The following is a 24,781-nucleotide window of genomic DNA, read 5'->3' on the forward strand; positions in this document are numbered from 1 at the left end:
ACAGCAAAAGACCAAATGCGAAGTAATTTAAAATAATTTGTGTATATTTAATAAAAAAAATTAAGCAAATGTAATTCAAAAACCAACAAATTAGTCCATCACAAAGTTCGGAGCTCTCAGGGAGTCTACAATTGGTTGGTCATTGTATTTAGCTAAGAGAAACCCCGTTAATTAGACTGGCAACACATCTTCATCCAAAAACTTAACACATTTGATTTATTGGTCATCTCACTTATATGTCGCTCAATATGTACTATTCTATCTAATAAAGAATTTTAAATTACATATAACACATTTACACCTCTCCCTTAAATGTGAGATTCTTTGTGTTTATGATTTGGTGAAATATCTGAATAAGGTGTCGTAGGTACAAATGGTAAAAAAAAAAAGGGTTGGTGGCGGTTTCATAGAAGGATGTTTTTGTTCTTTTCTTTTATAAGAAAAGAGAAAGAAAATTAGAAAAGAAAATAAAATGAAAAAGGAATTTGAACATTCAAGAAATGATAAGGGAAAAGAGTGAGTTACTGATAATTTATGGATTTGTTGATGGAGTTGTAGATTGTTGGATAATTATGATACCAAAATATAAGACTCATTAAACAAACGTGACATCAAATTCAAATGTCTAATAAAGATGTATTTTGTTGACTCTACATAACACATATTTTGTCAAATTTCATATTGACATCACATTTTCATTTAAATTCTTTATGTACATGTATATGATCATCTCACCTATATGTGAGTCAACTTACTTATATGTTTTTCAACATCTACTCTTCATACACTATTATTTTAACTCACTTGAAACACTAACATCTCTCTATTAAGTGTCGAACTCTTCGTGGTCGTGATCCACCAACAAGCAGTGGCGGAGCCAGAAAAAAAAGCTCGGGTCGGCCACTAAAATTAATTACAATATATAAACACAAATTAAAGTTGTAATTAACATTAAGTACGAAGTCGAAATGACAGAGTTAGTATGGATACTTAAATAATTACATATTTAACAACTACTATAAATTATGAAACTTTTTTTGTACATTACAACTGTTAACAGAGAATTTTCAGTTGACAGGACAATGTACGGGAGATTTGAAACTCATGCAAAATCGAAGGTGTATAAGTCTCCGCTAACATGCCAAGTATAAGCATCACAAAAATCACGTATGCCACTTTTAAAACCGTGGAAAACTATAACCGTTGAAAAATAGTTTAAAGTCTCACAAAATAGACCTATAATTCAATTATTTAAATTTTTCGGATGGGCCACTACACCACTTTGCGGGAATTTGGATCTGTCGAAACCTAAAACCAACACAAAATTGAATAAAATCTTGCAAAATATACCTATTATCGTTAATTTTTTAAATTTTTCGGGTGGGCTGTGGCCCACCCTAGCCCATGAAGGGCTCCGCCGCTGCCACCAAGAGCCAATTATGCTGCCCCACAATGTTAAACCGGGACATCATACACCTGTTGGGCCTTAGGGAGCCAACAGTGTGGATTGACACATTTGAGAAAGAACAACCACATAATTAAGAGTGATACCACATCTTCATCCACAATTTTAAGACTTAAGTATGTATTAATATTGAGCTTTAAATGAAATTTGATACATCACAATATCATTTCCCTTAAGTATGACGAAATTCTAGCCCGTGCTTGGCACGGGTGTCCATACTAGTATGAATAAAATATAAAACGTAAGTTTAGTATATTTTATTAAATTTAATTTGTCATCCAATCAAATTACATCTCTGCAGATATATATTTTTTAAAAAATAATCTCTACAAATATTTATGTGGTGAGATTTGATGTGATGCGGATATAAAATTAATCAATATTTTCGCTTCAAAAATAATTAGGAAATGACGAAACCCATTATAAATCTATTCATATAATAGACGTCATAATTTTTTTTTTAATAGGATATCCTATGCGCGTGCAACTGCGAAAATTAATTGCAAGACTAATCCACTTATATAAATAGTGGTCCCAATTCTAAATCTCGATTATGGCGTCGGTCTCGTAATATTAGCAATTGTTATGAGTTGAGTTAAGATGTGTGGACAAACTGGTTTATATTTTATTTTCTATAGAAGATTAGTATATTATATTAGCTAATGTAATATATAAATATAACTAATTTAAATGTGATTAACTTTCACACAGTCCTTCAAAAAATAAACTTTCGCACAGTAATAATGTAATTTTTCTTACGTATTTATCAAATCAAATCACAGACTAAACAGTTCCAATTTCCAAACATATTTTAAAAACTAATCTAAACAAAGAGATATTATTGTGTAATTTGACTTTTATAAAAAAGTTCCAATTTCCAAACATATTTTAAAAACTAATCTAAACAAAGAGACTAAACAGTTCCAATTTCCAAACATATTTTCCAAACATATTTCTAAAAAAGTTTTATAATTTGACCTTTATAAATTAAATTCAATTTTAATTCTAAGACGGTTCATAGAATATATGTATAGTAAGGACACCAGAAATGGGATCACCACCTAATTTCTAGATTCTTGCATTGCAAGTGGGAGGAAAAAAAAAATAGTAACATATTGATATTAGTCTATATAAGTAGCACACAGTCTTAGATATTCAATCCAAATTCTCCTTCTTCTTCTTCTTCAATGGCTTCTCTAATGAGTTTCCTCAAGAGAACCTCTTCTTCATCATCATCATCATTAGCAGTTGCATGCCAGCATCCAATGATGATGAGGAGATTGATGACAACAACAGCAACCAGTGCTGATTCTTCATCTTTTGCTCAGAGAATCAGAGATTTGCCTAAAGATCTTCCTGGTACCAACATCAAAAAACATGTTTCACAGGTACATAAAACATGTTTTTTCATTACAAATACTTTGTTTCTTAATTGGTGACTGTGATGCTGTAACTGTTTTGCATTGGCTGGCTTTCTTGTTTCTAGTGTTCACTCATATCATGCCACGTGTATGGCCAAAATATTTCTCTATCCAACTTCATTACCCAAAATTCAAGAAATTTTTTTGTACAGATGCTAGTAGATCTAAATGATTATATCATAATTTTGTTTTAGCAAAATTTTAAAGTTATTATGTATCCAATTTTGTTGATGTTCTGCTACATGTTATGTTAATAGAATCATTAGATGTATACAAAAGGAAATGTTAAAAGAGAATTTAATTTCAGCTTTTACTGAACTTTTTCTGTCAGTTCACTTTTTATCAAAAGGAACCAAAGTTTGAAGAACAAACATTTTATGAAATAATAATCAATGTTTCTATTTTTGTTTTTTAAACCTTTTTTTTATTGGAGTATATTTTCACTTGTTCAATGAAAATCTGAATTAGAACAATTTATTTTTCAGCTTATTGGTAGGACCCCACTGGTTTATCTTAACAAAGTAACTGAAGGATGTGGAGCTTATATTGCTGTTAAGCAAGAGATGATGCAGCCTACTGCTAGCATCAAAGACAGGTTACCTTGTCACCTTTCTATTTCAATTTCCTTTTCTTGATTCCACTTTAAATTTGACCAATCAAGTAAATCACATGAATTAAGTTGCTGTAGTTGTGATAAATTTGCTGATAATTGATATTGTTTTATAAGTTTACTCTTCGTGAGCGATAATTAGTTTAAGTTTTCATCATAGTATTTATTGTTGTAAAAATATGTAACATAATTACGTGTATGTTGGTAAAGAAATAACCGATGCAATTTGAAAGGTCTTAAAAAATGTACAAGAAAAAATCTCAAGAAGTAGGGACGAGTTCAAGTTTGTAACATTAACTTTTGTGAATTTCTTTTATTTCGACAGACCGGCACTTGCTATGATGGAAGATGCTGAGAAAAAGAATTTGATTACTCCTGGAAAGGTTAGTTGAATCGAATCATGCCATGTTACCAATTTTGCTCGCTTGTTTACATATAGATTGATGCTGATTCATGTTTGTGTTAATTGATGGTGTAGACAATTCTGATAGAGCCGACATCAGGCAACATGGGTATCAGTTTGGCATTTATGGCTGCCATGAAGGGATATAAGATGGTTTTGACTATGCCATCTTACACAAGCTTGGAAAGAAGGGTTTGCATGAGAGCATTTGGAGCTGAATTGATTCTCACTGATCCAACGAAAGGAATGGGAGGAACAGTGAAAAAGGCTTATGACCTTTTGGAGTCCACACCAAATGCTTTTATGCTACAACAATTTTCCAACCCAGCCAATACTAAGGTAAGGTTAACATAACTTGAATTAGTACTATTTATGTTCGAAACAGGGTTGTTAGATAGTAGCTATGACGGTGCTATGACGCTATATTTCGGTCTTCCGTCAACTAGTGACTAGAGTGGTGCTATGGTACTATTGCGTATCAGAATTTGAGCCAACTACTATTTTTCGCGATCTGCGGTTGACAACACTGATTTGAAATCTTTGAATAAGAAAAAACATCTATGAAACTATGCTTATGCTGTACTTGTGTTTATGCATAACCTACTTTAAAATGGGCAAACAGGTGCATTTCGAAACAACAGGTCCTGAGATATGGGAGGATACAAATGGACAAGTTGACATATTTGTTATGGGAATAGGTAGCGGAGGCACGGTTTCCGGGGTCGGACAATATCTTAAATCACAAAACCCTAATGTTAAGGTGATTTTCTCCTAAAATTACAATTCATATTACTAACTAAAAAGTGTTCTGTTAGATAATTTCATTGAATCCTTTTAAAAAATTTCAATCTTATTAGATATATGGAGTGGAGCCATCTGAAAGTAATGTGCTGAATGGTGGTAAACCCGGTAAGCATCATTTTGTTTCTTTGATATTATTTCACTTTTTTATGTGATAAAATTTGTACAAGTCTCTTACTGCAAAATCGGATGTTGTCCATATACAGGTCCTCATCAAATAACTGGAAATGGTGTTGGATTCAAACCAGACATATTGGACATGGATGTGATGGAAAAAGTCCTAGAAGTAAGTATATGTATATGTATTACGTTTTGCGACATAGAGATTCAGCTTGAAAGCCTTGTGTTTATCCTAACTGCCACAAACTTATGTTGTTGTAGGTTAGCAGTGAAGATGCAGTTAACATGGCTAGAACATTGGCCTTGAAAGAAGGACTCATGGTAATCTTCAAATGACAGTTTTGTACACTTTTTGAAACACAAAATGCATGAGAAACTTCAATTTGACCATGATTTTCACCTTAATATTGAATTGCATGTGAAAGTTTGATATTTTAACTATTTTTTCTTCTAATTTTTCTAGGTTGGTATATCGTCTGGAGCAAACACAGTCGCAGCACTCAGATTGGCTAGTCTTCCTGAGAACAAAGGCAAACTTATTGTGGTAAGAACAATTTTCCTTAAAATATGCAAGCAAATGACACTTCTGTCTTTTTTATCGTAATTGAATTTGAGACGCTGTAAATAAAAATATGCTTCGCACTGTGATTTTAGGCATCAAATTTCTCTATTTTTGTTGCTAATGTGATGACTTGAATTTCAGACTGTTCATCCAAGTTTCGGGGAGCGATACCTGTCATCTGTCTTGTTCCAAGACCTTCGGACAGAAGCTGAGAACATGCAGCCAGTCTCGGTCGATTAATGTCTTCCATGAGTTCTCATACAACTAGAAAGCTTTGTTGTGGAGTTACATGGATCAACTTGGTTGTTGATATTGTAACAAAAAATTGTGATGTTCAGCTTACAGTTCTTCCATATAAAAAAATTGTCAGTCAAAGCTATGTTTTTCACACATCTTATAAAAGTTCTTGTCTTACTGCTTTGTAATGTTCTGTTTGGTTTTAAATTGAAGTATATAATTTTTATGTAACCAAAATATGTTCTAAAATTTAAATACCGAATTTATGAGTATGATGTAAATTGTGTCTTCTTTTGGCACATGGTGTGTGCTCTCAAATTTCTTCTTTAAAGTAGACCAATCCAAGTGGCATGCATTGTCAAATTTCTATCTAAAGGATATTTAGGTGCATACGGCATTTTGATTTTAATGCTATATTCAGTGACTATGATTTTAATATAGTTATTTATTTTAATCATCGTTAGTTTGTGGTTTCCCTAAAGTCTTCCTTCTCAAAAAATAATATTGGGCTAAATTAGATTCATTAGAATGTTATTGATTAATTCAAATTATGAAATTGTTATGTAAAATGACTAAACATGAGTTGTTTATCGGTTAAAATGAGTTGTTATTGACACGTAGGCTGAACTCATCATCATTTTGGCCTAAAATTGTATAAGACTAATATGAGTAACAAAAGTAAAGTTAAGGGATTAGAACAGAACAACAAATAGTTATAAATGAAAGTTAAACCACATAACAAGTCAATGGATCAAATATGAAATTTAGCCTAACTTTTATAGTGGAGAAAAATATTAGACGCATAATTTATATTTGTGTATACTTACGATTCTTATAATACAACTCTAAAAGAAATCTTATGATACAAATTTTATTTTTACTGCATTTTTTTAAAATATTTTTTTGCTTCTTGTATGTCACAAGTTTTATTAATTTAATTTTTGTTAAAAAAAAATTTATATGGTATTTATGTAATATTTTATATATGAACGGTCAAAATAATTTTAATTAAATGTCTCTAGATTAAAAAGTATAACCTAAAAATTTAAAAATATTAGAGAACAAAATTAATTACTTTATTTAAATTAATCACTTTAAAAAGCAAGAGAAATTATGACAAAAGAAATTAAATAATTGCTCTAAAATATAAAAGAAATCATGAGGGAAGAATTTCAATTAATGAATGGATTCAATTGCTTTGTCCAAACAAAGAAAAAATTATAAATGAAGGGAATTCAATTACTTGATTCAAACAACAAATTTTGGCAATGAAAGAAATTAAATGAAATTTCAATTTTTTGGATTTTCCAATTACCTCAAGAGAGAGTGTGTAATCACTTGAGTGAACCAATGAAAGTTAATTCTCTCTTCAATCGATATTTTTTTATATAAGGCTAGAGCAAAATGACTTGTAAGGAATAGAGGACGTCTCAACTAGAGCTGTCAAAACGGGTCGGCCCGTTTAGCCCGAATAAATATAGGGTTTGGGCCTAAAATATTGAGCTAGAATTTTAATAGGGCTTTTTAGTCCGGCCCTTAAAAATTCGGTACCCGTTAGGGCTAGCCCGAATGGGCCGCGGGTAGCCCGTTAGCCCGCATAACAAAAAAAAAACTATAAATTATATATATTTTTCAAATAATTATTTACTTAGTTGATTATCAAAGTAAAAAACAAAAGTGAAAATTCAATGAATTAACACAAATATAAATGTAATATAAAATTATATTTATTCATTTCGTTATTTATAGTTTTAAAGATCGAATATATAAATATCTATAACCATAACATATCTAATTTATTTAAAATCATTTTTCGCGTCGTTTTAGTTTACGACGTTTGTACGAAAATGTTTACAATTTACTTTTGTGCTAGACATTATTTAAACATATTAAAAATATTATTTATAAAAAAAATTATAGTAGTGTTTTATAGTATTTTTTTAAAATAAAATATATATATATATATATATATATATATATATATATAATTTTTAATACGGGCTGGCCCGTTTAGCCCGCGGCCCGTGTAGGGCCGGGCTCGAGTAGTATATTTCAAGCCCGTTTTGTCAACCGGGAGCGGGTCGGGCCGCCCGTTTTGAAAGCTCTAGTCTCAACGAAGTTGAAACCCCACTCTAAGCCTACGTTTGTCAAATGCTTATATATATTATTAAAAAAAAAAAACATAAAAATTGGGGGGGACATAAAACCTAACCCAGTGAATCCAAGTGTGTCAACCCTAAAGGGAAATACAGCCAAGAACAACAATACACTCAATTCAAACCTAGTCAACTTTAACAAACGATGTTTGCCAGCACCAACCGGATCTATAAGTTGGTGAATGAACCGACTGTCAAAACAGAGCGGATCATGTACCATCAACTTCATGCGCCATCCGCAACAAGCATTATCGACTCTTTCGAGTCCAAAACAATCTGAACTCCAACAAAACGGATTTAAGACTCATATAGGTTGACAAGCATCAGACCAAAAAGATTCTTCACTTCTCAATACGTCGAATGAATTGACCTCCATCACGATCAAATTCACGTTCCACCACCCCCTGTTAGCAACTTACAGCAGGCATCAACGCCCTTTCAAGCTTAACAATTATGAACCATAGCAAAGATCGTTCCTTTGTAACAACACTGGTAAATGAAATTGTCCGCCAACATGAAAACAACCCAATTTCATGTACAAAACCACTTACTGCGACAAAAACCACAACAAGTTTATGGCCACGAATCAACCTGAAGCAGGCCACGATCACAAAGACATCGCCCTTTAGAGCATTACAGTTCAAATCACAACCCAATAGATAAGGACAATTTTCGACAACCGCAACCACCACAGACTGGCCGCATCAGTTTTCGAGACCATCGTGGGGGCGCCGGCGGTGGTTTAAGATAACAGATCTGCAACAATCTAGGGCGATTGCATAACCAGTAAAAGGCGGAGGACCAACCCTTGAAGGGTTTCAAAAAATTCATGTTCTCCTAGATCCGGAAGATTGGAAGAAGAGCTAATCTGAGAAGTTGAAACAGAGCCGCCTGCGGCGGTGAAAGGCCACCAGAAGTACTCAATCTGAATGGCACCTATGGACGTGTGGAGGTGGTGCGACAGTGAGATCGATCATGTTTTTTCTCTCTCACCACAAATTGAAACCACCTTTCTAATTCCAGGTTTAGGATTGATTACAATGAAAGAACAAGCATTCAAGAAAAGGAATAGAAATCGTGAATTGAGTAGAAATCAGAACATTATGTGTTGTTGTTGTTATGTTGTTGATATTATGTTGCTGAGTTTAAAATTCTAACAACAAGCATTGATCTTTATGAATGAAGAGAGAACTGGAAGAAAAGGAAAATTTGTTCTTGTTGGGCTTTTTATGAATGTTGTTGTTGGATTGGGGTTGAACGTTGTTGTTTTGGTTGAAAAATAAATAAGAAACAATTCAATTATTATTAATTAATTTAAAAAATATTTAAAAAATAATGAAATGCCACGTATTTGCCACATGGATGAGTTGGTACCGTCAGCAAGTGACACATAAGCAAAACTGAGCCCAACTCATCTAGAAGGTGGAGTCAGGGACCATTTTAAAAAATAACTTTTTTTGCAAGGACGCATTTCAAAAATAAAAATTACAAGTACCAAAAGCCAAATGCGAGATATTTGCAAGGACCAATCATATATTTAAACCTATTTTATATGTACAAAATACATATATTAGTTTTCTTCAACACAACCATTCTCAAAAGTATTTTAGGGTTCTAGCCTCCCAGATCCCCACAATAGCCGCAGCCGTGAAAACTCATCTGATAGTTTTTTTTGTGGCTTTAGCACACAATCGACTAATCAATTGGGTCGAAGCATCACATTTATCGACAACATTGCGAACCATCCTTGATTGATAGCTTGACCAGATTGTTTTGTCATATTGTGTTGGCCGATCGAAGATTCAAATATTCGAGTTCTCCCCGATCCGGTAATCCTTGCCTTCATTTAATAATTTCTTGAATGTCTTTAAGTTTTTTGGTTGTTTTATCTATCTTCTACATTTGTGTTTGTTGTGATGAAATAAAACAATTGTGTTGAAGTGTCACACTCGTGGACAACATTGTGAACCATCCTTGATCGATAGCATGAGCGGATCGTTGTGTCATATAACTTTGTGGGTCGATCAAAGATTCAGATATTTGAGTCTTCCCAGATCCGATAATCATTTATTTTCATTTAATAATTTATTGAATGTCTTTACATTTTTTGGTTGTTTTGTTTGTCTTCTAGATCTGTGTTTGTTGTGATTAAATAAAACAATTGTCTTCTACATATAATTTTTTTTTTTTTTAATTTCGGCAAAAGATTTAGTTACAATACTATAGCTTGCACACCACCGAAGGACAATGAGTTATTTACTTTAAGAGCATTACATAATATTTAAAAGGAACAATTTATACAAATTAAATTTTATTATTAAAAAAATACAATTTAAATTTTACAATCTTGATCATTTGAAAAAAAAAACATGATAACATATATGAAGTAAGATATTGACAATATAAGAAGGGAACTAAGTTATGTTATGAATGATTTCGGAAACAGTTCGTTGCATGGACGATTTCAGAAATTAATTATGTTTGATCGTCTAATTAAAAAGTTATCTTGATTCATCCATCAAGAGAGAGAGTTAATCTGTGTTTTTAGTTTTTTGAAAGGTTGTGTTTTTAGTTTGTTGTTGACTATTAAAAAATATGTAAAATAAATAAGAGTAAGAAAGATTAATCTTCTATAATACGACGAATCAGCGACTATAAAAATTAGGTGGCATTTAGGGTGGGTGAGGGAAAGAATTTCTCACCATGGAAAAGTAAATTTTAAAAATAAACCCTTAAATATTATTTAGGAGCAAAACGCAGACAAAGTAAGAAAAAGTGTAAGATTCGCAAAGTTTTTTTTTTTTGGAGGTAAAAATCTACACAAGTTATGCCACCGAAATTTACTCTTCATTTCTCTCTATAAATTGATTTTTTTTGCAAACTCAGATTCCATAAACATGTATATTGTCTTTTTTGCTGGATTTTATTTGGAGTGATGGGTATGAAAGGATATTGAGGAATATGCTTCATATGATGATGATGATGTTGTTTCCACACTCTTGATGATGTTGAACAATCTAGTTGATTTTTTTTTTGGAAGAAATTTAGTGTAGTGTTGAGGCTCAATGATAAAATTGTGCTCTCTATTTGTTGTTGTTGGTAGTGTTTGGTGGTGGTGGTTGTAGTGGGTGAGTGAGTGAGTAGAGACATAGAGGGAAGAGAGAAAGATGATGGAAGATGATGTAAAAATAATCTAATGTTGAGAGACTATGATATTATTATGATTCTTTTTTATCTAATAGTTAAAAAATATCTTTCTGAAAATTCTTTCACTCACCCATCCTAAATGACACTTGAAAAGTCATTTGAAATTCAATTAATAAACCACGTGTGTTTGAAAAATTGTGTCCTATACCTTGATGTTGACGTTGTCATAGTCAGATCGAACTCTGTTGACTTCCTGTGTTGACTCTATCAACTTTCATTCCATTAGTAATATTTTTTCCTTTGCTTGCTCCTATGCGATTTCTTCCACTAAGGCTATGACATCACACTAGTTTTCCTATAAGCACCTCAATAATTCTTGGGAAATACTATATGACCCTATATTAGCATCAAATCTACTACTGTGCCACTTTTTCATTCTTGCTCTCTCTAATTCTTTCATTGATTTTGCTCCAATAATAGAGTACAAGTATGTCTAATTTATATATCTTGATTATTTGGTTTTAAAAAATCTGGATTATTTTGTATGGATTTGGAACCAAATATATTATTGTGAAGTAATGTCAATTGTCACATCACATGCATGCTAAAAAAATCAATGTTGCTAAAGCATGTGGTCTTGAAAACTGAATCAGAAGAAACAAACAATAATCATTGAATAGACTTGGTGATGGTGATGGTGATTGTGATAGAAATAGTATAATTCTAGGTAGGACAGGGGGTTTGCAAATATTAGGAAAACCATAAAATAGATCAAATAAAAAAATAGTTTTCCTTTTTATTTTATAAAATTGCAAAAACGGCAGTTTTTTTTTTTTTTTTTTTTGAGAAAGTAATATCATCGTACATAAATTTTCCTCCCTTCAATTTTTCTACACACATTTGGTTATTGATTTTTACTGTAATTAGCTTTAAAAAAAATTCCCAGCAAAGTAGCACTTTTGTTGTAGTATTCATTAGCTGTTTATTCATAATTATCATAGAGAAATTTAATTGTTTTGAAAGGAGATAATTTTCCCTTTATGTGATGTTATTTGTGCAAAAAGTAAGATAAAACAAAGAGGGAAAGAATCATCCCAGTGCCACTGTTTTGAAGTTATGCAAACCACCATTTTGTACGGCTCATCCAATCATCAAAATTCAGTAAAAAAATCACCAAAAAATACAAATTGTTAAGAGAATCCATTATAACAAACCTAAGTATATAGAGTAAATTATAATATATATTTGTTTCATCTTCAATTGAGTCCCACCAATGAACAATAAAATTAATTTGAATTAATTGATCATTGTGTTAGAAGTTCATTCTTCGAGTCATGAGGTACAAAGTTTGGCTCAGAGAAAAATATATATATAAAACCTCAAAAACTTATATAAAATATTTGAATAACTTATATTCTAAGAAAATTACATTATAGCGTCAATGTATACTATACAAATTAAATTTTTAAAATATTTATGAATAAGATCAAACGTTTTTATTAATCTGATGGTTATGATAACATATAGAAATTAAATTTAATCAATAAAACCTAAAAAAAAAAGAGAAAAAATTGTACGAGTAAAAAAAAATTCTCATATATTAAATATCACGGTAATTATTTTTTACCGGTAATAAAGTTTCATAAAAGTTTGGATATGTAATTTTCATAACAAAGAGGGGTAAATCTTAATTACTACTTTAGGTAAATCTTTAACCGAAATTTGTAGCTGAATTTCATGGCCTCGTACATAAACAACAACACAGATCACTGAAAAAAAGATGAAGTAAGAAAACCCTTTTCTTCACCCAATCTCAGAACCAAAAAAAGAAACATTTTTGGTGAAGAAAAACGAAAATTGAAAAAAAAATTGCCCCTTAGGGTTTGACTGTGAAATTGCGAAATCGCGTGTGAAATAATCGTTTCCGTCAAATTCGGTGAAAGATTCTTCCTCAATTGCACCCGAAAGTCGCGGTTTTGGATTCTAGAGAGAGAAAAAGCTGGTGTCAGTGTCAGAAGTTAGAGAGAGAAAATGAAAATGAGGGTTGTTGTCATGAATTTTTGAATTTTGTGATCAGAGGGAAAAAAATGTGTTTTTTATTGAAATTAAGAGAGATTCTAAGGTTATTGCATTTATGGGTGATTTTAATTTGTTCAAAGTTTGAATTTTTAATTTTACAGTGGGAGTGATCTCAATTTTGGTGAATTTTGGTAATGTAGGTGGTGAATTTTGTGTGACTTAATGCAATCTAACGGCGGCGCCGGCGATGGGCCTGGCCGGAACTCGGCGGGGCGGGCAGCGTCGACGTCGTCAGCGGCTGCGTCGCCGACTTCTTCGTCTTCGGCGGCTTCCCACATGGGATTGGACTCATTGCAGCAGCAACAGCAGATGATAGGTGGTTCTAGACAGGTGTGGATTTTGAATTGTTTGAGCTGAATTTCTGTGATAATTTTGGTAGAATGTGAGTTACTGTGATGACAAATTCTTCTGCATGTTGTTCTGGTAATTCAGTTGTGTCAGTATTTTGGATCACATGATTGGCTTTGGAAAAGAGAATGTTATGCATTTATTTTAATACATATTGGTTGGTAGGGTTTTTGTATTTTTGTATTTTTTTTGAACCTATTGTTTTATAGGTATTGATACTATGGAAATTGATGGAATCATTAAACAGAACTTGGAAATAATTGGTTGGAATTTTAGTTCTAGACTACCTTTTAATCACACTCAGCAGTTTGCACCCTTCTGTTGACTTCAAATTTCTTAGGAATTTACTTGATCTTTGGTTTTAATTTCTGTTCATATCTGATGTTATATTATAGGCAAGTATAACTATTCTGCTTATTTTATTTTATTTTTCTGCATTTTTAAGGAATTTCCTTTTTGAAGTCTTGTAACATCAGGGTAATAAAACTTGGGTTTGTGTTTGAGTTTAATGAACTCCTTTTTTTAGTCTCTCTCTCTCTGCAGGTGCTATTGTTGACATTTTAATACACTGTTCAATTTTGGATTTTGGATCCCCATTTTCCTTTTATTTATCTCTTAAGTATATAGGTTGGACACCATTGATTAGTTGTGAATTGTAACCAAACAAGACATTCTTGCAATTTGCTAAAGTGTTGTTTCGTCATCTTGTGTGAATTGTCAATTCGTCTTAATTGTTTTTGCTGCTTCTGTCTTCTGTTACTTTCTGTAATTATTAGTAAAAATGTTTGATGCCAATAATTGAGATCGTCTGTTTCTTGTTTGACTCATAGTTTTCTATCAAATGCAGTCTTCTCAATATGGTGTGATCATTAATACATTGCTGATTTCTGTATGTTCTGTAGGTTTTAGGAACCAAATTAGCTTCTGTTATAATTGAAAGTATTTGTCAACTTGTGTTTGTCTTGAGATCTACGAAACTTGCACTGCGCTCTAAGTTATAGTAATAGTAATTTTATGGTTTTTTTTTTTGCAACCTTGAATCTTATTACTTTTTCTGTGGAATGATGACATTTTCTCAACTGGTATATATATACAGTCATTTCAACAGCAACTGCTTAGAAAATCTGAAGGGAGTGAAGCGGTGCTGGCGTATCAAGCAGGGCATCAAGGATTATTTGGGAATAACAATTACTCATCTTCCACTGCCATGCAATTGCCTCCGCAGTCTCGAAATTTTTTTGCTTTAGCTCAGCATGGACCTAACCAGGGTCAAGGCATTGAGCAGCAGAGGCTAAATCCTGTCCGACAGGCGTACTCTCAGTATGCTCTCCAGAGTTTTCAACAAAGACCTGCTTTGGCAATGCAGTCTCAGCAGCAACCTAAAATGGAGATGTTAGGCCCCACATCTGTTAAGGATCAAGAAATGCGAATGGGAAATTTTAAGTTGCAGGACCTTATGTCTATGCAGGCAGTGAATCATGGCCAAGGATCGTCATCTTCTAGGAATTCATCTGAACATTTTTCACATGGTGAAAAGCGGGTAGAGCAAGGACAGCAGCTAGCTTCTGATAAGAAGAATGAAGGAAAGTCCTCAACTCAGGGACTAGGCATTGGACACTTGATGCCCGGGAATAATATAAGGCCTGTGCAAGCACTGCCGACTCAACAGAGCATCCCAATTGCTATGAACAATCAGATTGCAACCTCTGATCAACTCCGAGCTATGCAGGCATGGGCACATGAACGGAATATTGATCTATCACAACCTGCAAATGCTAACTTTGCGGCTCAGCTCAACTTGATGCAAACAAGGATGGTTCAACAATCAAAGGAAAGTGGTGCTCAGTCATCTTCTGTCCCAGTTTCAAAGCAGCAGGCTACTTCTCCGGCAGTTTCAAGTGAGGGCTCTGCTCATGCTAATTCATCTACTGATGTTTCTGCACTGGTAGGTTCTGTGAAAGCCAGGCAGACAGCTCCACCCAGCCATTTGGGCTTACCCATCAATGCTGGTGTGGCTGGAAACTCCAGTGACACGGCAGTGCAGCAATTCAGTCTTCATGGTAGAGATGCTCAAGGATCTTTGAAGCAATTGATTGTAGGTGTAAATGGAATGCCTTCTATGCATCCACAACAGTCTTCTGCAAACAAGAGCTTAGGCGCAGATAGTTCTTTGAATGCAAAAGCTTCATCATCTAGATCTGATCCAGAACCTGCAAAAATGCAGTATGTCAGGCAATTAAGCCAACATGCTTCCCTGGATGGAGGGTCGACAAAGGAAGTGGGCTCTGGAAATTACGCCAAACCTCAAGGGGGACCATCTCAGATGCCTCAAAAACTAAATGGCTTTACCAAAAATCAGCTTCATGTTCTTAAAGCACAAATACTAGCATTTAGGCGGCTGAAGGTTAATCTCTGCCTTAATTTTTATCCCTTTATTTCTCAATGTCTATGGTTGTCTTCTGCTGCTTGCCTACTTTTTGTTTTTATATAAGCCCAGTGAAGATATACTCCATAACATCTGATCCTTTGCAAAAAAACTATATAATATAATATATGACCCTTTGCAAAAAAAAAAAAAAAAACTATACAATATTATATCTGATGACAATTGTGCTCAATAATATTCTTTTTCTGTTGGTTGATAGAAAGGTGATGGTATACTTCCCCAAGAACTTCTTGAGGCCATTAGTCCACCACCTCTTGATTTGCATGTGCAGCAGCCAATTCACTCTGCAGGAGCACAGAATCAAGATAAATCTATGGGAAATAGTGTGACAGAACAACCAAGGCAGAACGAACCCAAGGCCAAGGATTCACAACCCATCGTATCTTTTGATGGAAATTCTTCAGAGCAGGAAACTTTTGTAAGAGATCAAAAGTCAACTGGAGCAGAAGTTCATATGCAAGCTATGCTTCCTGTGACAAAGGTCTCTGCTGGAAAGGAAGACCAGCAATCCGCTGGATTCTCTGCTAAGTCAGACAAGAAAAGTGAACATGTGATTAACAGAGCTCCTGTTATAAATGATTTGGCATTAGATAAGGGAAAGGCTGTCGCTTCCCAGGCTTTGGTAACTGACACTGCACAGATTAATAAACCTGCACAGTCAAGCACTGTTGTTGGCCTGCCAAAGGATGCAGGACCCGCAAAAAAATATTATGGGCCCCTATTTGATTTTCCTTTCTTCACTAGGAAACAAGATTCCTTTGGATCATCAATGATGGCAAACAACAACAACAATTTGTCTCTGGCATATGATGTAAAAGAGCTTCTTTATGAGGAAGGCACAGAAGTCTTTAACAAGAGAAGAACTGAGAATTTAAAGAAGATTGAAGGATTACTTGCGGTAAACTTAGAGAGGAAAAGAATTAGGCCAGATCTTGTGTTGAAGTTGCAAATTGAAGAGAAAAAGCTTCGCCTTTTAGATCTCCAGGCACGTTTAAGAGGTGAGATTGATCAACAGCAACAGGAGATAATGGCAATGCCAGACAGGCCATATCGCAAGTTTGTTAAGCTGTGTGAACGTCAGCGTGTGGAACTCGCTAGACAAGTGCAGACATCTCAGAAAGCTTTAAGGGAGAAGCAACTGAAATCTATATTCCAATGGCGCAAGAAGCTTCTTGAAGTTCACTGGGCCATTCGTGATGCTCGTACTGCTCGCAATAGAGGGGTGGCCAAATATCACGAGAAGATGTTGAAAGAATTCTCAAAAAATAAGGATGATGACAGGAATAAGAGAATGGAAGCCTTAAAAAACAATGATGTTGACAGATATAGGGAGATGTTGCTGGAGCAACAGACTAGCCTTCCAGGGGATGCTGCGGAGAGATACAATGTACTTTCAACTTTCTTAACCCAGACTGAAGAGTATCTACAAAAATTAGGAAGTAAGATAACTTCTGCCAAAAATCAACAGGAAGTAGAGGAGTCGGCAAAAGCCGCAGCAGCTGCTGCACGATTGCAGGTATGGTTCATTTCTCTCCCCTCTCCCTAAAATTTTAAAAGAAAAGGAAAACTCCTATGGCCTGGGAGAAAACTTTTACATTTGAGTGCCTTTTGATTTCTTTTTCCTTACCATTCATTTTTTAACTTTCTATTATAGATGTTTTCTAATGTAAGATTTATAATGTCTTTCTGAAATCATGTATTTATCATTGATCCATTATTTATTTTATGATTAAAGGGTCTTTCTGAAGAAGAAGTCAGAGCTGCAGCAGCTTGTGCTGGAGAGGAAGTGATGATTAGAAATCGTTTTATGGAGATGAATGCTCCAAAAGATGGCTCGTCTTCTGTCAGCAAGTGAGTTTTATTCAATTTTTGTGTATCTCTAGTTTTGGGCTTTCGGCACAAGAATTCTTGTGGTCAGGTTTATTGTAGTACTGGCTTTTGGCTTGGAATTTACCAATACCTTTTTATAATTTTTTAGTGTTGCACTATTGTTTATCTAAATGTAATTTTTTAAAACATTTTATTTTTTATATAATTAATATGTCTGATGCCTACTGGTGACAATCATTGGCCAAATACCAGGTATTACAACCTTGCTCATGCCGTGAATGAAAAAGTTTTAAGGCAACCATCGATGTTGCGGGCTGGAACACTGAGAGAGTATCAGCTCGTAGGTTTCTCCAGTTAGTGAAGTTGTTTGTAATTTCTTATCGTCTGAGTAAGTTTTTAAGTATATGGCATGTTATTTTTGAAGGTTGGATTGCAATGGATGCTTTCTTTGTATAACAACAAATTAAATGGAATTTTGGCTGATGAGATGGGTCTTGGCAAAACAGTCCAGGTTAGTCTAATGTTTTGCTGTGTCCGCCTCCCTTAAAATTGGAGTGACCTCTATTAAGTGTTTTTTGAACCGAGTGTTTTTTACACTTAATATTGAAATTCATTATGTCTTACGTGGAAGATGCAGCTGTCAACTAAAATATTTCTTCCTTGACCAGGTTATGGCGTTAATTGCCTACTTAATGGAATTTAAAGGAAACTATGGCCCACATCTTATAATAGTTCCAAATGCTGTTTTGGTTAACTGGAAGGTGAGCTTCAACTCATTTGTTTCAACGATATTCCTTTTCTTTGTGATTAAGTGTGCCTTTAACCCAGAAAATTGTATTGACCATGCAGAGTGAATTGCATACATGGTTACCATCGGTGTCATGCATTTTTTATGTTGGATCGAAGGATCATCGGTCAAAATTATTTTCTCAAGTAAGTATGCCACAACGTATTGATGTATACTGTTGAGAGTAATTCAATCAGCGCTAAGTGTTTTTTTTTTTTTTGCAGGAGGTTATGGCTATGAAATTTAATGTCCTTGTGACTACTTATGAGTTCATCATGTATGACCGTTCAAAGCTTTCTAAAATTGATTGGAGGTATGTCATAATTGATGAAGCTCAGAGAATGAAGGATAGAGAGTCAGTTTTAGCTCGTGATCTTGATAGATATCGGTGTCACAGACGCCTGCTTCTGACAGGAACACCTTTACAGGTCTGTTCTGTTCTGCTTTGATATGATATGCACTGTTGCTGTGATTTCCTTTAAACTCAGATAATGTTTTATAGCCCAACTGAACCAATCATTACCATATCTTAAAATTTCAAGGTTTCTGTTATGTTGTGCAGCTTGTTCTTCCCTCGATAACTAATAGCAATATTTAAATCATTCATGTCTTCACCATATAGCTTAAGTTTTTTATGGAGAATTGGTTCTTGACACATGATATCAAATCCTTTATTGCCAAGGGGTCATACGATTGACATTTTGCTACTTCTGTTCTTCTAAATAAAGTTTCAGCACTAAATAGAATGGGCCTGTGTATTGTCCACATTTGATGTCCAAAGAGCTCTTCTGCGAGCGGTCGTATCAAAGATATTTGTTGGTTCTTTTTTGAGTGAGAGGAGTAAAAACTTAAATCATCCACATAAGGCCAGACTCAGCTTTTGCCGAGCTCAAGTCCTAGTCTTGCCATGCCTGCCTGATTGCTGATGCAAAGATGTAGTTTGAGGCTTTTAGCCAATTAGTAGTTCTTATGGTTTGTTTGGTTACGGTCAGATGTTACTTCAATGAATAATGTCAATGAAGATTATTGAAGCTTGAGTGACACTTTAATTATAAATAATCTCGAAACAGGTTTCCTGTTGTCACCATGAGTTTGGGGTCAAATATGCATATCATATTATGGGAATGACAATTGTAGCTGTTTAGTTGTTACTGGAATGTAGTCAAAGCGCTCTGGCTAGTAATTCGTAATTTTGATGACTCTTTAAAATATGTAGTAAATGTTTAAAATATTAACTCTTGTTCTATATCTTAATTTCATGTATATGTCATTTTGCCGATCAATTGATTAGAGGTTTTTTGTGATGTTCATATCTTGATGAAATTGTTAATGGTTTAATTTTCTCTGCAGAATGATTTGAAGGAGCTTTGGTCACTTTTAAATCTACTTCTTCCTGAGGTTTTTGACAATAAGAAAGCCTTCAATGATTGGTTCTCGAAACCATTTCAAAAGGAAGATCCCAACCAAAATGCAGAGAATGATTGGCTTGAAACAGAGAAGAAAGTTATCATTATCCATCGGCTTCATCAGATTCTTGAGCCTTTCATGCTCAGGCGTCGTGTTGAAGAGGTTGAAGGCTCGCTACCACCAAAGGTTTGACTACGACTCTTAACCTTTTACTCTACAGTGTGGCATAATTCTGTTTTTTTTAATGAACGGAATAATCCTGATACCAGTGCTGCATTGCAGGTATCTATAGTTTTACGGTGTAGAATGTCAGCCTTCCAGAGTGCCATTTATGACTGGATTAAATCCACTGGAACTCTTCGTCTTAATCCTGAGGAGGAGCAAAGTCGGATGGAAAAAAGTCCACTCTACCAGGCAAAGCAGTATAAAACTTTAAATAACAGATGCATGGAGCTGCGTAAAACTTGCAACCATCCATTGCTTAATTACCCATTCTTTAGTGATTTATCTAAAGATTTTATGGTAAAATGTTGTGGGAAATTGTGGATGCTGGATAGAATTCTCATAAAACTTCAAAGAACAGGACATCGAGTTCTTCTGTTTAGTACCATGACAAAACTCCTAGACATATTGGAAGAGTACCTGCAATGGCGAAGACTTGTTTACAGAAGAATTGATGGGACAACAGCTTTGGAAGACCGCGAATCAGCTATAGTGGACTTCAATAGCCCTAATTCAGACTGTTTCATCTTCCTTCTTAGTATTCGGGCTGCTGGGAGAGGCCTTAACCTTCAGTCAGCTGACACAGTTGTTATTTATGACCCCGACCCAAACCCTAAAAATGAGGAGCAGGCTGTGGCCAGAGCTCATCGCATTGGACAAAAAAGAGAAGTCAAAGTCATCTACATGGAAGCTGTTGTTGACAAAATCTCTAGTCATCAGAAGGAGGATGAAATGAGAATTGGAGGCACTATTGATATGGAGGATGAGCTTGCAGGTAAGGATCGATATATAGGATCCATTGAGAGCCTCATAAGGAGCAATATTCAGCAATATAAGATAGATATGGCTGATGAGGTTATTAATGCTGGACGTTTTGATCAAAGGACAACACATGAAGAGAGACGTTTGACTTTGGAGACATTATTGCATGATGAAGAAAGGTGCCAAGAAACTGTCCACGATGTTCCTTCGTTGCAGGAGGTAAATCGCATGATTGCTAGGAATGAAGAGGAAGTTGAATTGTTTGATCAAATGGATGAAGAAGAGGATTGGCTTGAGGAGATGACTCGGTATGATCAGGTACCTGATTGGATTCGAGCCAGTACAAGAGAAGTGAATGCTGCTATTGCTGCTTCATCAAAAAGACCATCAAAGAAGAATGCTTTATCGGGTGGTAATGTTGTCTTGGACTCCACTGAAATTGGTTCTGAAAGGAGAAGGGGACGACCAAAGGGAAAAAAGAATCCAAGTTATAAAGAGTTGGAAGATTCCTCTGAAGAAATATCTGAAGACAGAAATGAAGATTCTGCACATGATGAAGGGGAGATAGGAGAGTTTGAAGATGATGGGTATAGTGGGGCTGGTATAGCGCAACCCGTAGATAAAGATAAGTTGGATGATGTTACTCCTTCTGATGCTGAATATGAATGTCCCAGGTCTTCTTCAGAAAGTGCTAGAAATAATAATGTGGTTGAAGGTGGTTCCTCAGCATCATCCGCAGGCGTTCAAAGATTGACACAAGCAGTGTCGCCATCAGTTTCTTCTCAGAAATTTGCTTCCCTGTCTGCGCTGGATGCCAAGCCAAGTTCGATCTCAAAAAAGATGGTACATGGCTTCATTTTGTATTTTGAATATTTTATTCTTTTGCCAGGTGGTTTTTATTCTATTGCATTCTTGTTAATATCTTCTGATAAAATTTACCAGGGAGATGAGTTAGAGGAAGGGGAAATTGCAGTATCTGGTGAATCTCACATGTATCATCAACAGTCGGGAAGTTGGATTCATGATCGTGATGAAGGTGAGGAAGAACAAGTTTTGCAGAAACCCAAGATTAAACGTAAACGTAGTCTTCGTGTTCGGCCTCGTCACACCATGGAAAAGCCTGAGGATAAGTCTGGCAGTGAGATGGCATCTCTTCAACGTGGACAATCATTTCTTTTACCAGACAAAAAATATCCATTGCAATCAAGGATCAACCAAGAATCAAAAACATTTGGAGATTCCAGTTCCAACAAGCATGACAAGAATGAACCAATATTAAAAAATAAGCGAAATTTACCTGCAAGGAAAGTAGCTAATGCATCCAAATTACATGTCTCACCGAAGTCCAGTCGTTTGAATTGCACATCCGCTCCTTCAGAAGACAATGATGAGCACTCTAGAGAAAGATTGAAGGGGAAGCCTAACAATTTACGTGGATCTTCAGCTCATGTCACTAATATGACTGAAATTATCCAGAGACGGGTATGCATATCATTAAGTAATCAATGTTGTGTTTACTTTTTTTCAATTATCTTATTTTTTCCTGAATAGAATTGATCTTATTGAATGTTTTTAAGGACTTCCAACAGAAACCCTTACTAATCTTACACAAAATTATAATAAAATATAAATATATTTGAAATAAGTTGTTTGGGCATCTGATCACAGGTTTCTTTACCACATGGTCACGTAACCCTGACAATATTACTTAATTTGCTCTGTTTTTTCACCAAAACTTTCTGTTGGCTGTGCAAACTGTAATCTCGCCTTCTTTTTGTTAACCTTTATGTTGAATAATCTATTTGGATATGTTTCCTGTCATTGTTTGTTTGCCTGCTCACTAAGTGGAAGTATACAAACTCATATAACTTTTGTACTTGCAGTGCAAAAGTGTAATTAGCAAGCTCCAAAGGAGAATAGACAAGGAAGGCCATCAAATTGTACCTTTGCTGACAGATTTATGGAAGAGGATTGAGAATTCTGGGTTCGCTGGTGGTTCTGGGAACAATCTCTTGGATTTAAGAAAGATTGACCAGCGAATCAATAGATTGGAGTACAGTGGAGTAATGGAGTTTGTTTTTGATGTGCAATTCATGTTGAAGAGTGCAATGCAGTTCTATGGGTACTCGTACGAGGTCAGATTTCTTATCATTGTTCTAAGTGGCTTTTCCAGAAACATAAACTGATTAATTGTACTTTGCATGATTAAGGTGGCTGTCGAATGAAATTGATAATGACCCTAGGATTGTTTATATATGGTCTCTATTTTTGCAAAGGTTAAAATTTGAGTGATCATTATTTACAGGTAAGAACTGAAGCAAGGAAAGTTCATGATCTCTTCTTTGACATCTTGAAAACCACATTTTCCGACATTGACTTCGGAGAAGCGAAAAGTGCACTTTCCTTTACTAGTCAAATTTCTGCCAATGCTGGAGCATCCTCAAAGCAAGCGACTGTTTTTCCAAGTAAGAGGAAGAGAGGGAAAAATGATATGGAGACTGATCCAACCCCTACACAAAAGCCACTGCAACGTGGATCCACTTCCAACAGCGAAAGTGGCAGGATCAAAGTCCAATTGCCTCAGAAGGCATCAAGAACTGGAAGTGGTAGCGGCAGTGCCAGGGAGCAACTTCAACAGGATAGTCCTTCACTGCTTACTCACCCAGGTGACCTAGTTGTATGCAAGAAGAAAAGGAATGAGAGGGGGGATAAATCATCGGTGAAGCATAGGATCGGTTCAGCTGGTCCTGTTTCACCACCTAAGATTGTTGTTCATACTGTACTTGCTGAGAGAAGTCCAACTCCAGGGTCAGGTTCTACCCCTAGGGCTGGCCATGCACATACATCAAATGGGTCTGGCGGGTCAGTTGGATGGGCGAACCCCGTGAAGCGGATGAGAACAGATTCAGGGAAAAGGAGACCAAGCCATATGTAGATTTTTTCAAGTGATACAAAGGATGGTATATAATTGGCAACATTGCTGTTAGTTTCAGGAAGGAAAAGAAAATTAGTGGCCCTTATTATCCATTGATAGAGTTGTTCAGCCTAAACTGTTAATAATATAGAGTTAGGTCCTCCTGTGTATTTTAGAGCTACCTTCAATGGGGTTATATTACAGGCGATTAAATTTTTTCATTGGGTATATGCTGCATCTTGCAGGAACTGATTTTACCTTAGACATGTCTGCTGAATCTCTTGTGTATAGTGAGTGACTTGCTGGTTCATATTAGTCCATTCAAGATTTCAAGGATTAATAATTAGTTTCTACATGGTATTGTTTTCCCCCCATTGACAACAAATCCTTCCAAATTATTGTTATAGATAGTAAAGTTATGAATTTTTCATTTGAACCAACCGAAAATTAATTTACTATGGATTATATACTCTGAAAGTTTATTTATTTTTTATACAATTGAAAAGGGGAGGGATATATTGACTCCAAGAGTAACTCTAAAGAGTTACTCCACATCCTCGCCCTCCATTTTATCAAAGTTTAATGGACTAGATTTAAGTCTTACTAATAATCATGTGATCTCATCTACCTAATCATTCACACAATATTAATTACGATTGTTTTTTTTAAAGAATATTAATTACGATTATGATTTCCTTCTTTTGACTCTAAATATTAATAATCATCCCCTAAAAAACATATTAATGATTAGGTGATGAGATTTTTGGTTCTAACTTTCTCCTTTTTCAATGTTAACTTACGACACTCGACTATTATCAGCAATTCACAAGTTAAATCATGTCTAAAAACATCTTCAACAAAGAAAAAAAATGTCTAACAAAATTAAATCTATGACAATTCAACTTCACGATTGAAATATACAAACGTCTAACTAAAAATTTAAAATCCAATGATCAATCAATACACTTGTCAAAAAGAATAAAATCAATACTAAGCATTTCTAAAAAGGATCTATGGATAATCCAAAAAAAAAACTATGGAAGCATCTACTCCTTCTAAATAAT

The 24,781-nt window shown here is 34.7% G+C and overlaps 2 protein-coding genes across 2 annotated transcripts; both read left to right on the plus strand.

Moving 5' to 3' along the window:
• The first annotated feature begins 2,534 nt into the window (after positions 1–2,534).
• LOC11436945 (bifunctional L-3-cyanoalanine synthase/cysteine synthase 1, mitochondrial) lies at positions 2,535–6,033 on the plus strand. The gene is made up of 10 exons (NM_001426403.1): positions 2,535–2,853; positions 3,372–3,481; positions 3,822–3,879; positions 3,975–4,238; positions 4,522–4,659; positions 4,757–4,808; positions 4,907–4,986; positions 5,082–5,141; positions 5,284–5,364; positions 5,524–6,033. Exons 1-10 carry the CDS (start codon positions 2,653–2,655, stop codon positions 5,620–5,622), a joined length of 1,143 nt encoding a protein of 380 aa, NP_001413332.1. The 5' UTR covers positions 2,535–2,652; the 3' UTR covers positions 5,623–6,033.
• Positions 6,034–12,634: 6,601 nt separating this feature from the next.
• On the plus strand, positions 12,635–24,147 carry LOC11428961 (ATP-dependent helicase BRM). The gene is made up of 15 exons (XM_003623951.4): positions 12,635–13,044; positions 13,142–13,331; positions 14,446–15,753; positions 15,995–17,311; positions 17,531–17,646; positions 17,878–17,965; positions 18,050–18,136; positions 18,294–18,386; positions 18,475–18,558; positions 18,637–18,840; positions 19,763–20,005; positions 20,102–21,646; positions 21,746–22,285; positions 22,687–22,938; positions 23,109–24,147. Exons 2-15 carry the CDS (start codon positions 13,164–13,166, stop codon positions 23,736–23,738), a joined length of 6,675 nt encoding a protein of 2,224 aa, XP_003623999.2. The 5' UTR covers positions 12,635–13,044; positions 13,142–13,163; the 3' UTR covers positions 23,739–24,147.
• Positions 24,148–24,781: the final 634 nt, after the last annotated feature.

Source organism: Medicago truncatula, chromosome 7 (genome assembly GCF_003473485.1).
Source record: "Medicago truncatula cultivar Jemalong A17 chromosome 7, MtrunA17r5.0-ANR, whole genome shotgun sequence".
NCBI lineage: Eukaryota > Viridiplantae > Streptophyta > Magnoliopsida > Fabales > Fabaceae > Medicago > Medicago truncatula.

What these genes read in the sequence shown, in the direction of transcription:
- LOC11428961 (XM_003623951.4), top strand. Translation starts at nt 13,164, where the DNA reads ATGCAATCTAACGGCGGCGCCGGCGATGGGCCTGGCCGGAACTCGGCG. An exon ending in CAGCTGCTGCACGATTGCAG is followed by an intron (nt 17,312 to 17,530) that starts GTATGGTTCATT and finishes TTATGATTAAAG; the next exon opens with GGTCTTTCTGAAGAAGAAGT. An exon ending in TGACAGGAACACCTTTACAG is followed by an intron (nt 18,841 to 19,762) that starts GTCTGTTCTGTT and finishes TTTTCTCTGCAG; the next exon opens with AATGATTTGAAGGAGCTTTG.
- LOC11436945 (NM_001426403.1), top strand. Translation starts at nt 2,653, where the DNA reads ATGGCTTCTCTAATGAGTTTCCTCAAGAGAACCTCTTCTTCATCATCA. An exon ending in TCAAAAAACATGTTTCACAG is followed by an intron (nt 2,854 to 3,371) that starts GTACATAAAACA and finishes TTTATTTTTCAG; the next exon opens with CTTATTGGTAGGACCCCACT. An exon ending in CCAACCCAGCCAATACTAAG is followed by an intron (nt 4,239 to 4,521) that starts GTAAGGTTAACA and finishes ATGGGCAAACAG; the next exon opens with GTGCATTTCGAAACAACAGG.